The sequence below is a fragment of the Diorhabda sublineata genome, chromosome 11, assembly GCF_026230105.1.
Source record: "Diorhabda sublineata isolate icDioSubl1.1 chromosome 11, icDioSubl1.1, whole genome shotgun sequence".
Taxonomy (NCBI): domain Eukaryota; kingdom Metazoa; phylum Arthropoda; class Insecta; order Coleoptera; family Chrysomelidae; genus Diorhabda; species Diorhabda sublineata.
The window spans coordinates 6614203-6631022 of NC_079484.1; the positions used below are offsets into that span (position 1 = coordinate 6614203).

Here is a 16820-nt window from a genome sequence, read left to right on the forward strand (position 1 = left end):
AAAAAATATATTATCCATTTTCACATTAGAGGATTATTTATATGTTTTCATTCTATATTTTTTAGAAATGAATATAAAAATTGTCACATACATATTAATTTGCAAATAATTATTACAACCAAGTATATTGTGGACCAATGAAATGAAGTGAATTTATGGAAAAAAATTATAAAAACCTCAATAATTGAGAAATTTTTTTAATACATATATATACTCAACATGTATCTAACTATTATGTAGGATCTTTCCCAAACCAAAAATATCTATTCATTGATGTACACTATACCTAACAGGTCCACCATTGAACAGAGAAGAACTATCAAACTTTCTCAGCAACTATGGTTTGTAGCATATCAAACTCACACCTTAATGGTCAAAAGTCAACGGAATATCATAAGAAGTTATTCAAGATTGTGACAAAGATACTTTTGAGTTCATATTTAAAAACTGACAGTATCGAATGTATGAAAAAAAATTCCTTATAAAGTACACCACACACTCAACAAATGAAGTCTTCATTTCAATTGTGTTTTGGAAGGTGATAGCATTTTATAAATCCAGCGACAGAAATAAACTACTTCAGATTAATAAGAAAAACACAAACCAATAGAAAACTACTCTACTACTACCACAAACATGTCCAAAACTTTTACGAATATACAAAATGAAGAAATACTACTCTTAAACTCTAACAATTCCTGTTTTACTTTGGCTGTATGGATATTAGATTCTCAAGAAAAAGATAGATGACTGCAAATGACTAAGTGTATTTGAAGATTTAATAAACCCAATTGAAGTCATTACATCATCAGAAGAGAGTGAAATAGATCCTAAAATCAGTCCAAATAAATTTTTAGATTCCACATCAAAGACCCTAGAAGTTTCAGAGGAAACAAAAATATTTTTATTGTATGTATATACTTTCTATTCCAACATAAAATAAAAATTGTAATAAAGTATATAGATACAAAATTGAATTGATTTTGAATATATATAAAAAAATTAAATCAGCAAAATAAGAATGGTAGGATTTTGGAAGATTTCCTATTTTATGTATTCATAGAATTGACTATATGAGAAATTTGGAGCATTAGAAATTTGATTAATCACTTTATATCTTGAGGTCTTGATAACTAACAATCTCACCTTTAAGTATTTTTTTCATTTGAATACCCGATACCTATATCTTTGATCCAATGAGGAAACTACTTTAGTTTTGTTTTTGATTTGAAGAGTGTCATAGTTCAAGATCTATACTCACAGGTATCTCTACACGGCAGGCACCACTCTAACTACTCGGCAGGCACCACTCTAACTACTCGGCAGGCACCACTCTAACTACTAGAGTGTAATAGGGTTTAGCCTCTTGCTTTTTACATAGATGAAAAATAGTAAAACACAGTGACATCGATAGGAATGAGGTAGTCCTCATCAACCATCAATTACAGGCATATTTGTAAAACAAGAAACCCATTAATGGATGAAGAAGTGTAGACATTACACTTTGTAATTTGTAATATCCTCCTGGGAAAGCTTTTATTGATTCTTTTTACCATAGTAATATAAGTCAATACTTTCAACTGCAGCTCCCTTTTTCGAACATATTAGACTTGGAAAAAAAATTTTGCCTAAAGTAGTTTTCTATCACAATTAAACTCAAAACAGTCATTTTCTGATCAAAATATACTGATAAAAACAAATTTTGAACAGGGTTAAAGAGAAAAGCTATTGTTTAAGCAAATTAAACACATGCAATTTTTAAATAATAAGACTGAGGAAAGTCTAATTTTTTGTTGTTTTATGTTAATAAAAATAATTTTGAGACAAAAAAAAAATGAAGAATAAAGTGATAGAATAAGAACAGTAGTTTCTAACTTTAATATTTTCTACCAATTCTTCAAAAAAATTGTTTAAAAATAACAACTATTATATTTACATTAAACTTAATTTGTTCATATCCAATCACGAAGCAGGTTCTAATCCTTTTAGATAAATAGTTTGTTTTTCCAACATATCAGACACTGGCTCTGGCTTATTATATTCTTCATCAAATTCACTGCCTAAGCTCCAAAGGGATTCCAAATCATATAGTTCTCTTGCCTTTTCAGAAAATATATGTAATGCTATATTACCTAGCAAATATTTATACAATATGAATCAATATTTTCAAATAATGTTTAACATAGTTACCTAAATCCAATGCCATCCAATCTTTGGAACATTCACCCTCTATTTTTGGTAATAGATCATTCGATTTTCGTTTGTGTTTGTAAAGTCTCCTCACAAATTGTGCTATAGATTGCATGTGTCTTACAGATTTACCGCTTACAATACAAATGTATTCTACATAAACTACTTCATTTGGTACTGCAGCAACAAATATATTCTGTGCCTGTTCGCGTTTTAATACTTCTACCAAGTCCTCTATATCATATACTCCTTTTATACCACCTAATAAAAAAAATAAATACATCCTTCTTCATTATTTCAAAATTTAACTATGGCAAAGATTCTAAACAAATTCATAGTATCATACATCCAAAATCAACTTACGCTCTAAGTTAAGCCCTTGATAACGGTCTTCTTCAACTTCTTCATCTTCCAAAAGCTGTGAATATTTTAAACGCTCTTCATACACATCTAATATAATTTCTGAATCTTTGTCATGATATACTTGATACTTAGAACTCATATTTCCTAACGGTTTTGATACATTTTCATCTGACACAGATTCTCTATTAGATTTTTTTCTTATCAAATAAATACTAGGTTTTATAGATTTGGAGGCAACAAATCTTGATATATGTCTGAAATTCGAAAGCATCGTTCCAAAATAACATTTACAATAACGATATAACCTATTTTCTCAATTCTTCTTTTTCGCTTTGATCTTCTTTTTTATACTTGAAAAATAATATTGTGTTCAGACATTCCCAGACATTATTTTAGGACTTTAAGAAACTATGAATTTTCGATAAGTAATCCAGAAGACGTTCACTAGCGTTCGGAAAATAAACAGATCATACCCTTAGACTTTTTTCCTTATCTAAATAGCCATTTGATAGAGGATACTTTCTACCCCAAAACAGCAGTGTGTAAATGTGAACGTCTGTTGATTTATATTTGTTTTTTTAAAGAGGTTGTTTAGGCATTTATATTTTCTGGCTTTTTGGCATAAAAATATCTTGTTGGTTAAAATTTGGTGTAAAATCCATGTGAGCGGATAAATCGCTGTTAACCGATCTCCTGACCTATGTCTCCCAACTTATGAACTGAAGCTATAGAGAAATTGCGAAATTCCGAGCAATCGCACTGGACATGGCAAGGCTTTTGATAGGATTCGGCATGCCAGCCTTCTAAATAACGGTTCGTTATCCTCACTTATCTACTGGCTCAGTAGCTTCTTTGAAGATCGATCCATTCAGGTCGCTGTCGATGGCCGCACCTCAGAAAGGTTTGAGGTGAACGATGGTATTCCCTAGAGATGCATGTTATCATCGACGTTCTTTCTGTACATCATCATGCTCTATTCGGCAAAACTGCTTTGCTGACGAAAGCACACTGGTGGCGCCCCAATAAACTCGATCAACACCCAAATTCGTAGGTAGCAATAGATCATCGCTATCTATACCGATTTTAAAAACATTCTGGAGTGGGGTGAAAGCAATCTGATTGAGTTTAACGTAGCAAAGACCCATGCTGTTGTTTTTACTGGCTGGGCCTGCAGCTCAGTGTCAGTGCCATAAAACAAACCACCCGAATATCAATCGAGATTTGTATGAACATCGAATGTAAATACCGTGAAGTTGCCTTATTTCACCGGGAGTATTGCCACGTTTGCGAACCCATTGAGTTGGTGTGAGAAAAGTTAACACCACCCTACAATGCTGAACAACAGTGAAACGATATCGTGTCCAGAAGTTCAAATTTGAGATTATTCCACCAGAATAATATGTGGGAGTGGGAAGAGAAGCAAAACGAAAAATAGGATAGTAGCGAGAAACGAATGAAACAAATTAAGTGTTTCTATTTTTTAATTTATTTATGACTCCACTACACGTACATTGAAAAAAAAGGAAAAATAAAAAAAACACTAGATTTTATTTACACTCTTCACACACCGTATTTAAAAAAATGATTTCGTTATTATGCCTAACATATTTATATATATACAAATTGCGAATTGTTGAACGTAATATTAAAAAAAAGATCTTTCTAGTTAACAAAACTATAGCACTCTCAAATAATAAAATAATGTTTTTATTAATAAAAAAATTTTTCTTTTCCTGTCGTAATAAATGAAAAAAGTTGGCCTTACGTAAAAAAACATTCGATATTCATGAAATTATTCAACTTCATTGATTCGGATTACAGTAGAACAATAATTTTCTATGGGGTGGATTTTCCATATCAGAATGTCAGAGGTTCGTGCATGAATACTGAATATTATGAGATTTTGGAAAAATCTAAATATTTAAATAATAATTCATACTGAGTAAAGTAAAAACATTAAAAAATCATTTTCTTAAACGACATAGCAGTGTAATTGTATTGAAGATAGTGATCACTTTAATGAAGATTAGTTATCTACCAACAACATGGCAACTAAGCCTCTCAAATGGAAAATTTTGATGAAATGGACAAAAACGGAAACTGATATAAAATGTGATCATAAAGTAGATTATAAATTCCATTTAAAAATAATTTCATCAATATTTTGGAGAACAGATTGGATTTCATCAAATTTATCTGGTTTAGATCAAAAAATGAAGAGTTGGAAGTTATTTCAGATAAAAATTTGGCTTTTTTACTTTAAGATATTCACTACTCAATGTACGTTAATATATCTTGTATAAATATGAAACTTCCATTATATTGTAGTAGTATCTCTTTTTTTTCTTAGTTAATTTAAATGTAAAAAATGGTTTGGATTATCCGCATTATATGAAGTTCTTGGGCCGAACTGACCTAAATACTTTAGTTTCTACTGTAGTTTGTGCAATATTCTGTTTTAGTCACATTTAAATATATAATTTGGTTAAAACTAGAAAGAAGTATTAATGTTATAAAAAGTATATATACACCTCTAAATATCAGAATTGAAATGGAAAATACATACTCTGAATAACTATCTAATTCATCTTACATTTGATATACTGGAAATAGTGTTTATTGGATTCTTAATTTATATTTACTCTGTAGAGGAATTATAGGAAAGTTTGATGAAAAATTAATAACCATTTTGTCTTTACACATATTTCTTTATTAAAAATGAGATTATTAAACTTTGTAGTGCTACAGTTGAGCTATTATGGACTTTTAGCAAGGAGAGAACGCTTCACTACTGTAAGAGAAATCAAAAAAACTAACTAGAAACTTCTGAATGCAACCATACAAAACTAAAATCATTAGTTCTTTTCAAAAACATACAATATTCTACAATTTGAATTTAATTTCATTTGTTGTAATTTAGTAAAATACGCATTTTCAATTCATTCCGTAGAAGCGTCTTCTCGATACATTCGAGTCGCGAGAACTTTCAGATTTTTTCTTTTTTGGAAAAAAAGAAATGCCCCAATGACTGAGTTTTGTGCTAATAATATCCTATATTGATAAGAAATTTTCAAATCTAGATATTTTTCTTCATTACGAGTAGATAAGTATATAAAGCAATAAGTTTATAAATTAAGCAAAAAGAAAATATACAAAAAGTACAATTGAATCGTTTCAATACAATTACGGAAGACAAAAAAGCTGTTTAGTAGAGGTATAAAGTAATTTATTGTTAAATATTTATACACATTCTGCTCGATGATAAATAAAGAGAAATATATTAATAATTGAAGAACTTTGTTTCAGTTCATCTATTTATATATAATAACACATTATTAGAGTGAGGTGTCCATATATCGCTCAATCTAAAATAATTGTACACCACATTAGTTGATAATAAATTAATGGTTACATAACTCAACCTACTAGAGGCTGCTTGTCAAAATAGTGCAGGTATTTCTATTAAATGTAGACTTATAAGTATCTGATTATCAATAATAATTATGTAACAATAGTTTCAAATCTGCACAAACTTAATTATTCATTTTAGAAAAAACAAGAAACCATCAGTTTAATTATTTTTATTGATCAATTTCACTTCATTGTTACTAGAGATGACTCAATCGAGAATCATACCTGTTTGTGAGAAATTTATTGTAAATAAATCAGTTCTATGAATTATACTTGTTTTCCAAGTAAGGAGCCACATTTTTCCACACATCGACTAACATATGTGAAGTGGCGTCAGAACTTCGTCTTTTTTTCCGTCTCGTCATACGATATCTTAAAAGAACTGACAATAAATTTAAAATAATAGAAATTTAATACTTATATTGTCATATCATATTGTTCTTTTATTGAAAGATATTGATACCTCCTTTTTTGCATCAGTCGATTTTAAAGAATGGTTGAAGTTGCGGGAGACATATTTTTTTTATATTAAGTGCAGTAACAACACTATAAACATTTGTATTTGAACATGTCAATACCCTAGAGCACTTTTGGAAATATCGAAGTGATAATACTTTCTTTCGATATCCAGTAATTTTGTAATCTTTGTAAATATATTACAAAAAAACTTTTTCCATTCTGGAACCAATTTTTGATTTATTCATTAATTGAAGATAGCAAATTTGTGCTCTAAGGTATCGATTTATAAGATAATGTAAAATATCAATCAAAATCCCATGTTTTGAAGAAAAATATCCTTGTTGTTAGAATAAACTTGTCTATAATAAGTAAAATCAAATGGTCTCATTTCTTAGGTTAGATACCGACCATTTTGTGCATCCTCAATTGTAATACAGCCATTGCAGTCTTTTTATTCCAAATACAACACTTTAAATTATTTATAAGCACCAAATTAACATGAGACATAACCACAAAGTAATTTTAAATAATAAAAATAATAATAAATGAAAATACTGTTCACTAAGAAAACTGTGTGCTACCTCTAAACCAACACTCTCACATTTATACTGTCTGGTCTTTTGACCCGGATATGAACCAACGACTATGGAAGGTTCGAAAGACCAGAAAATGTAGGTGCTAGTGTTGGTTTAGTGGTAGTAAGCGTTATGTTAAGTATCAATATCACAACGGCTCAAGCAAGAAATTGTAACTTGATTAAGGTACTGGGATTTTGACTTGGACTGAACTTGAAATAAATTAACGAATTGGAAATTCACATTATCTGGATTTTTTTAATTCTTGAATTTGAATCTTAAAGATTTTCTTAGTGCCGTTAAACTATCATCAGGCCTTATAAGTTTTTTCTATATTAAATATAGTAAAACTGAAATGCGAAAATTTTTAATGAAAAAAAGGCAACAAAACTCTCATCTAGGCAATTATAACTAAGTTCAAATGAGGGTTACCTCTTACTGAGTTTAAAAATTAATCACTTCTTCGTGATGTAAAAGTGACACTTAAGAAAACATAGAACAAGTTGTGATGAGTTATGTTTTGATAAAAAAAGACAAAAATCAAAGCAGTGACATGACATTTTAGAGACCTCATTCTACATCACCGCCTCGAGTGGCTAATTCAAACGCGATACTAACTACTAACTCCATACAAACTCTGAAAACTGTTTAAGAGCTTTGTTTAAAGATTATCATTAAAAAATTAAAAAAGAAAACAATACATTATATAATGATTCTGGTTATGTCCCATATATTTGGCGTTATTAAACCATTTCCTGTTTTAGATAGTTGTATAACAATACTAGTTGTCATTTGTTAAGCCTACTAGATTTTTCAGTAATTATATCCTAAATATTGTTAATCATTAAAAATGGGGAATACATATTATATTTTTCTCAAGCGTAATTGTAACAATCATCAGTTTTAATGACAAATATACACCACAAAATCACTTTAAAAAGTGTTCTATAACGTTGTATCACAGTTCACCCAATACCCACACGACTGTACAACAAATCGACGATTAAGTAAGTATAAGTCAGATCCTAGTTTAGATATATTATTCAAAAGTGGTTAATATTTTTTGTAACTTCAAAGTATATCAATAATTAAATTGTTGTCGAAGTAATTAGGCAGGAGTATTAATTGTGTAATTTCTCATAATCTATTCAAGGATTAATAAGTGAAATTTTCAGTATGCAGAATGTAAGATTTGAAAATTCCACTTTCAATAAAAGGATCCAACTTATAAACGCGTCATTGAGTTCCGAGCACTAACCAATCCGCAAAAATAAACAATAAACAGAAATAATAAATTATGAATTGTTCTCACTCTCCCGTTGCGCGTTTTCAGCTTCCATCTTTTGTCTGGCTGCCGCAGCGGCTGCAGATCGACTAGCACTTGAACGTAAATTCTTTTTCGCTATCACCGATTCGTGATCGATGGGAACTTCACCCGATTTGCGTTTGCCTCGGGTACGTTTCGCGTTTTTCTTAGGGGGCGTTTCCGATTCCTCGGATGTTTCGGCCTTCGACTGTTCGTCTTCTTTACTGGGAATATCAGGAGATTCTAGTGGTGAAACCTGAAATACGTTTTTGTTAGACAATCGTATTTATTGTAATCAAAAACTTTGAAATTGTTACATATCGATAAATTTTACTCATTTATTGAAACAAATGGAGGTTAACAGAGATGAAGGTTTTTAACTGTTTGATAAAATTTCGAGGATTTTTCTAGATTGGTATTCAACTTCCTTTCCGTCTCTGAAGTGCACCGTTTTTATACAAAGCCAGTTTATACTTCTCGTATATTGTCAAATGTTCTTCACTATAGTCTAGAATATTCCAGAATATTGTAATATCTACTCAAATTAAGGCAATTTATGTTATTTCCATATAGTTTATACAATTCAAATTATTTTTATAATTTTGTTCTATTAGCAATCAAAACTTTACACTCGTTCTAATTGGTTGGCTTGTGAGCTGTTGAGCTTCTGTTGAGTTATCTTTCAGGTCATCGCGCCAGTTTCTTTTGATTTTTCTGTCTGGTTGAGGTAGGGGATTCATGTGCAGTTTTATTCTGTGTTTTGTACTTTGATCTACGATTACTTCTAGTATGTAATGGATTTTCAAGTCTTTTTGAAAAGTGTGGTTTGAAACGTACCACGAGGCGTACGAAACATCCAAATTGTCTTTATAATAGTTTTGTAAATTGCGAGTTTGTTTTCCACGGCCAGTTTTGATTTTTACTTCCTCTCCAGTTCTGATACTTCTCCTAGTTAGTTTTGTGATTGGGGAGCCTTGGTACTGGCTTTTTGTATACTATAAAAGGTAATAAATAACTAAAATTAGACAATCTAGTGCGTAAAGGCCGTGAATCTACTTCGCTAATACTTTGATCTATAGCAACGAGCTACCTGTTTGGAGGCTATGCGGCTTACCTCTTCTAGGTTTAAAAAGCTCAAATGAAACTGTCGGGAGGTTCTCCCATGTTCTTGAGATAGTAATTCACTGGACAGTGTCCAGTGAGTATACCAGTAACTCTTCTTGGCTCGTCTTTGTTCAATGAAGGGGCGTTTTGAAACAAATTGGTAGATCTGTTTTTTAGGACTATGTCTTGGCCATATATTCCTGCCCCTATTTGTCAATTTTCTATTTTCGACACATCAGTGTAGACACTAATGAACCTCGTTGGAACACAATTTCTGTATTTGTCCATTGCTGTCGACTTGTTATTATAATTTTATAGTTTTTGATGAAGCATAGTTTAGAAAACATGGTGTCCATGAAAAAACTTTTATGGGTGTTATTGTAATAAATAAAGTTTCAGAGTCAACTTATTTTGAAAGTTTTTGGCCTAAAAATACATTGATATCCTTAAGTACGTACTTTAGACCCAGACAGTTCTGGTTCTTGTGGAGTAACAGATCTTCCAGAATCCGGTGATTTATCCGGCTTTTCTGTCTTTTGTGGACTCGCAGACGCCTTCACAACTGTTGAGGGTGGTAACAACGCTTCTATATCTACACCTTCCTGATCATTAGACATCGTCGAAGGAATGGAAACTGGTGGTGGGACTACTGGTGTTGGTATTGCCATTGTTGGGGTGACACTGGGCGTTGAGGAGGGAGTTGGTGTCGAAGTTGGGGTAGGCGGAGTCGGAAGAGGCGTGGGTGTTCTTGATTTGTCGGAGGCATCTCGTATTCTTTTTACTGGAGGATGCTCTACCTATTAACAGAAAGTAAATAGGTTAAGAATAAAAACTTACTATTCCAATATGTCAAACACTGAAATTCACATGATTAAATTAATGTAAATTGTTCATACTAACCTCGGTTTCTATTGAATGAGCTCTATCAGAAGATTCTGAAGATACTCTAGGCCTTTTATGTGACACTGATGATGCAGTTGCCATATATTTGTTCTGTTCCTCGCTCATAGCTTTTGCTACCAACTCGATATTTGTCCTACTAAAATGCTCTAACGCCTCTTTCATCTGTTGCTCCTGAGATTTTTTGGAGTTCTGACTTACTTGAGCCTCTAATAGTTTCGTGAAGTCAGATAAATTTGGTAATGCAGTCTTTTTCTCTTTCACTGAACTAGAGAAATCAGTTGGCAGCATACCTCGTAGATTTTCTAGAGCTTTTCTTTTGTCTTCTTTTTTGTCAGATTTGCCTTGTTTCAAAGTGATGTCTAGGTTTGCAGCTTTAGAAATACTTTCAAGGATTTGAGTATCAGGTGGTAAGAGTAACTGTTGAAGGTGCACGTCTCTACTAGATGATCTTGGTCGACCTTGTCCTGAAAAATGAAGTTCGTTAGTATATAATTAAACTGTTTCTAAAGTGGATGATGTTTGTTAGCTTCTTCTAATATCGTCCTCCAAAAGTGGCAAGTAACAATTGAATAAATGCTGTATTCTATAAGAACAGACGATGTATGTTCTTGTGAATTACATACATTTCTTACCATCACCCTAACAAGGTTTACTGAACATTGTTCAGTGTTAAGTGCCAGTGAAACAAGAACAAACTTAAGAAAAATTTTACTGTTTTATTTAGTCAAATCTAATGTGCAAAAAACAAACTGCTTTATATTAAACTTGTTCAATTTTCCTCCACCAAGAGGTGCAAGTATTAATTATCAGAATGATGACAAAAAAAAATAGTAAAAAAGTTACATTATACCACAAAGAAATATAAATATTTAAATTTGGATATATTTAGAATATATTATTTCAGGTCCTCCATCTTTACATAAACAGTAATCTTACCTGAACTACCCGAAGAAGTTGTTGTTGTGGCAGAAGGCGGCCTTGAAGTGGGTAGTTTATTCATTTTTGAGCTGCTATTAGGTGAAGCTGCGGGGTTCAAATTGCCATTCAGTAATCCGCATTGTTGTGCTAACGTATCGTATGCTGCAGACATACCTGGTTGTAGAGTAAATGGATTCAATCCCCCCAATCCCAAAGGAGTATACAACAAACTTGGATTTGGAAAGAAAAATGGAAATGGATTAGTTGTCGGTAAACTAGAACTAGACTGAGATTTACTGGAACTGTGAGCCTCTTGAGGTTTACTCGATTTGCTAGTACTAGTACTAGATTTTGAGATATTTTTCGATGTATCAGTTGCAGCACCAGCTAAAGCCGATGGATCCATACTACCTAAGCCAGGTAAACCCAAACCGGCTAGATTCGCAAATAAATTCATATTAGTAAGGTTACTTAGACCACCCATTGATCCCAAAGCATTCATATTAGGCAATCCTGCAAATGGCATCAACAGAGGATTGGTCTTCGGGTCAAATTGTCCTAATCCTGACAGACCGGTAAGTAGATTGGAATTAAGGCCGGCTAAAGTTGAAGTACCTAACGATGGGAAGGACATGCTTGATGGTAGAGAAGTTGTTAGGTTGGCAGAACTAACACTAGAAGTTGAACCAGTTGGACTTGATAACAAAGGTGGACGACCTGGTACATTTCCTTTACTTTTGCTTGAACTGGTACTGCTACTACCACTTGGTTGACCTGAAATTTTATTTTATTTCAATAAACTAATGATAAATTATGACTTTATGATTTTGACTAGTATAATTTTTTATATATTTATACATGATTTTTGATTCTAATGAAAATACGTATTTTCTATTGAATTTATTTTACCTGGCAACCTCTTCTGTAAATCATGACTCAAATTCCCTCTCTCTTTCACTAATTCTGACCACTTTGGATCAATATCGTACATTGGATTTTCCATCAGCCATTGTCCTAATCTTTTCAGAGTTGGAGCTTTTGGTCCGGTTAATTTTTTGCCAGTTACTCTATGTATAACTGAAACATTTTCGTCTCCTGTTAATTTTTTCCAGTCTAATAGAGTTGGATCTACCCTTGGACGTCTTCTTCTTGCTGCTAGATAATCAGCAGATAATGGTTGTTCAGCTAAGGCAGCATTTTGTTCTGCTAACCATTTATTCACCTTTGCCTCGTGTGAGTAAGAGTTTACTTTGGAACTGAAATCTGATACTTTGCCTGTTAAAAATAAAATATATAAGAATTTTGTAAATAATTTTTCCATAAGATGTTAAGAAGCATTACAAATATGAAAAATGTCGATGACTCATGCACATTAAAGCGACATGCAGCTATAAAAAATACTACAAAAATTAAGTGTGCATTTTAGATGGACGAAAAATATGAGAATCTTTGAATGAGGAAATATTCATATGAGTAATCTCCAAAATTATAACGAAAAATTACAATTAATCATCAATGTTTATAAATAAGTAAGAAATTACCAATACAAATAACAACAAAGATACTGGGGAACCTTATATTCCCAGTAAGAAAAATACTGATTTTTAACTAAATATAAATTCCATTCCTAGATACGAAAAACTTATTTACCGATATCGGCAATCATTGCTTCGTAACTTTTCCTCTGCTGTTGTTGATGTTGTTCTTGCTGTTTCTTGAGCAACATATTTTGTTCTTCAGCTTGTGCCAAGAAACTCGAAAAGGAATCTTTACCTGCTATCGATTATCAAATTATTTGTTGATTTTTGCGTAAGCATTATAAGCATTTAGAATGAGTTCAAAAAATAGTACTTGTTACAACAAACAACAAATGCACAACAAGTATTAATTACATTTAGCAGTACTAACATGATTTTTCCAACTGAAAGTTTTTGATTGCTTTGAATGTTTGTTTTAGCAAGTTTCAATGATTTCATTAAAATATGGATACTGAGAAATGGTCTAGACTTTATAATTTGATTACAATGATATATAGGTAATGTAATTTTGAAAAAAAAAATATTAATTTGCATAATCTTACCAATATCAGCTATCATAGCTTCGTAACTTTTTCTCTGTTGTTGCTGTTGCTGCTGCTGTTGCTTCTTTAATAACATGTTTTGTTGTTCAGCCTGTGCCAGGAAAGTAGAGAAACTGTCTTTACCACCGGTAGGTAACGAAGGTAGAATATTTTGAGAAAGAGAACTGCTACGACTAGAGGGAGCTGTGGAAGGAACGGAAGTAACGGTTATGGTGAATGGTTTTTGAGTAGGATTATGTGAGGTGCTTACGGGGGCTGAGGTAGGAGTAACAGTTACGCTTGGAGTAACCTGTTGCTTTTTAGAAGACTCTGGCGTAAACAAGGATTGTTCTTTAGCAGCAGAAAGACCTAGTACAATTTCATCAAGCTTCTTGCGTTTCTTTTCCTTGCCAACTAGTGGTTCGGGTTCCGGCTAGAAAATAAGAATTTTATGACAACTATTTTGTGAAAGAAAAAAAATTAAATTGATTAAATGATTATCAATGTCTAATCTGAAATATACTTACACAATTCTTGCGTTTCATCAATTTTGAAAGGGTATCGTCCAATTTGTTGCCTGTTTTGGACGTACTTATAGGCGTGGATGACTTTTTAACAGAAAAATCTTGAACTTCACTTTGCAAATCTACATTAGATGTCTTTTCAGGTGGTTTCGGAATGCTGAAAAAGAATATACATTCTGTTTATTACTGCATTATCACAAACTCACAAATATACATATACTTATTTAAAGCTTTAGTGCACTACTAAAAATCCAAAGTGTCAAATTATAGTACATAAAAGTTGAAGAAAACATCACTGCGAAAGTTTGCAGTTTTTTTAAAATCCTCTTTTATCTATCACCTTTTCAGGCGTCGGATTTTTCAAGCTTCCCTGTTTCTAGCAAGTACTTTTCATCTTAGATCTTTTGATATGTTTATGTTTCTAAATCTTCTCAATTTTAGGTCTCATCTGTTTCAAAATTAGTTTTTTAATAATTTTTGAAAGATAAATAAAATTGACGTCAGTTTTATCTATCTTTATAGCAACCAAACGGTGATACTTCGGAGCACACGAGTGCCTCTAATGACAAATTCATTTGTGGTAGCCAATATTGGAAATCTGTCAAATTTATCTATTTTTTTGTTACTCAAAGATATAAACTAAAACCTTCCATAAAAAAGAAATTTACTAGATTTCAATTAGATGGTATTAGAAGAGATTTATCTTACCTTGAGCTCAAGTCAATGGGGGTAAGAGTACTACTAGTTCCTGGAATAACCGTGGTCTGCCCAATGGTCTTAGCTACAGGAGGATGATACTGAAGATCATATGGCATTTTTAATGTAGATAAATTCATCCTTGACGTCTGTTGATGGGCAGGAGGAGGTTGTAAATTACTTTGAGGAACAGGTGTGGATCTTCTAGATTCTTCAGAGTCTTCATTTTCCCATGTCAATTGATGTTTAGAGGGTAATGGGTTAGTCACATGACTACTATTTAACAAGGCATGTAATTTTGCTCTTTCTGTTTCCACATCTATGGCTATATGCCTTTTACGCTTTTTATTGACACCAAATCTATCGGCTGCATTAACTGATATAATTTCGGTTTCACCAATAGACAATGGAGTAGAAGTTTCTCTTTTGACGGGCTCACTAGGTATTTCATGGATTGGAATGTCAAATTCATTGCCAATGCCAGTGGCATATGCAGAAAAGCTCTTTGTAACAGGCCACTCTTTAGTTTCTACAGCGTAGATAATATGCTGTAATCTTACTTGTATGGCATATTCTTTGGGCCATTTCACAGCGTTATTGAAAAGTTGCGCAACTGTAGTTTCACTAAAATCTAAAGCTCCCGCTGCCGGTTTATCTCTTAACACAAAAGTGTCAACTTGGGAGAGCCTGGAAAGAGGTTGAATAACCTCCAAGTCTGGAAACATGGCTTTAAGCTCAGCTGCTTGTTTTGAACATAAATCTGCTTCAGCTTCTGCCAATTTCTTCAACTCTTCATTGTTGTCTTTCTTTTCTTCTTTTGCTTTTGAAAGATCTTCTGACTCTGGTTCTTTCTCCGCCTTCTCACTAACAGTTTCGGCTTCTACTTTTTTTTCAGTATCTTCAATTTCCGCATTTGCTTCTTCAGCTTTTACCTCAGGTTCCTTCAATTCCTCTTTTACTTCACACTTAGTTTCTTCTTCCTCCTCTTTATCTTCTTCTTCCTTAAGCGTTTCTTTTTCAATCACCTCGCTCTTAACTATTGTTAAATTAACTTTATTGTCTTCTTCCATTTTCTTTTCAGCGGGCTCTTTTTTATGTGCCACTTTTTCGATTTTCAGTGTTCCTTCGCCCTTTTCTAGTTTCACCAATATCTCATCTTTATCAAATTTCAAAATATCCTCGTGACTTTCTAATTTAATAGCATCTTTAGTGTCTGTCGTATCAGTACGAACTTTTTTCCGAAGAACTGCATGAAAAGATAGATCTGGGTCATTTAACAAGTAGTAGTCAGTCCTTCCTAGGCCGTGTCTGAAAGTAACAAAAAATTTAGTATGTAAATTTTCGGTAGGAGTATTTTCTTCAAATTTTTAAAGAAAATTAATATAAATATGAAAGTAAGTTCATCAAATATAAAAAATTTACTCACTTCGCTACACCTAATAACAAGTCCCTGTCATGTTTACCAGCAATCCACCAATCTGGCATATCTGCTGAAGTAAGACATACTCTCAACCTTTCGTCTAGTTTTGGATGTGTCAAAATTTCTTCTCTAATTCGGGACAATAATTCTAATCTCTCCAAGGTTCTTCTTGCCTTTTCTTCAGATATATGTTCTATGGTATTGTCATAATTGCTTTCTTCTATATTCATACCCGTTTGTTTTTTACACATCATTACAAAATGTTTATAATATTCAGTTAATTCCTCGTCGCTCTTTTTTTCTAATTTAGCCAGTTGTTTGAATTTGATCCAATCGTAAGATTTCTTTTTCCTGTGTAGGAATAGAGAAAAATTTGTGGTTAAAAGGATAAGAAATAAAATTAGAATTAATAAAAATGTAGATTTATAAAATTACATATAATGATTTACTCAACAGAAGCTTTGAAACTAAGAAAGAAAAATTCACGAAACGGAGATAAGTAAAATGAATGAATATTAGATACCAGCAAGATATGACATTATTGGTTTACAAGCAAAGTACTGTTACGAACAAGTCCGCTATATGGATCTTGGAGCCGGTTCTGCCTGGATGTAATGGAATTCTAAAATTCGACGAAAGCGCGGTGCCTTTTATGTAAGTTGTAAATACCCTGAATCCCTTCGATGTTTGTTTCATAAAAGTTTCTATTATAGCTTGCGGTTCATTTACATTGTTTCTTTTGAAATATTTCAAGGTCTATTTATTTATTTGTTTTCCAGAAGTTTATAATAAATAGTCGTAGTGAACAGACCAAAATAGAAAGTAATCGAAGAATTTAAATTAATTACTCAAGTTAGTTAAGTGATAGTGATAAGTGAAGTTAGTGTAGTGT

At 32.2% G+C, this 16820-nt stretch overlaps 2 protein-coding genes across 12 annotated transcripts in view; both read right to left on the minus strand.

The window, feature by feature from the left end:
• Positions 1–65: 65 nt before the first annotated feature.
• LOC130450025 (uncharacterized protein K12H4.2) lies at positions 66–2877 on the minus strand. Its single transcript, XM_056788180.1, has 3 exons — positions 2554–2877; positions 2191–2451; positions 66–2132 (listed from the first exon to the last, which is right to left on the minus strand). Exons 1-3 carry the CDS (start codon positions 2822–2824, stop codon positions 1963–1965), a joined length of 702 nt encoding a protein of 233 aa, XP_056644158.1. The 5' UTR covers positions 2825–2877; the 3' UTR covers positions 66–1962.
• A 2363-nt stretch (positions 2878–5240) lies between these two features.
• The window catches only part of LOC130450496 (chromodomain-helicase-DNA-binding protein 7), a 65440-nt gene continuing 53860 nt past the window's right edge, over positions 5241–16820 (minus strand). For 7 of the 11 annotated variants that reach the window (XM_056788901.1, XM_056788912.1, XM_056788911.1 and 4 more), the window contains 10 exons: positions 15935–16279; positions 14521–15816; positions 13816–13969; positions 13310–13721; positions 12880–13005; positions 12139–12504; positions 11248–12003; positions 10309–10775; positions 9867–10205; positions 5241–8560 (listed from right to left, as the gene is read on the minus strand). In XM_056788901.1, the coding sequence (XP_056644879.1) occupies positions 8294–8560; positions 9867–10205; positions 10309–10775; positions 11248–12003; positions 12139–12504; positions 12880–13005; positions 13310–13721; positions 13816–13969; positions 14521–15816; positions 15935–16279 (4528 nt within the window). In that variant the 3' untranslated portion in view covers positions 5241–8293. The remainder of the gene's footprint in view (positions 8561–9866; positions 10206–10308; positions 10776–11247; positions 12004–12138; positions 12505–12879; positions 13006–13309; positions 13722–13815; positions 13970–14520; positions 15817–15934; positions 16280–16820) is intronic. The other 4 variants (XM_056788909.1, XM_056788908.1, XM_056788906.1 and 1 more) reach the window with 2 other exon arrangements.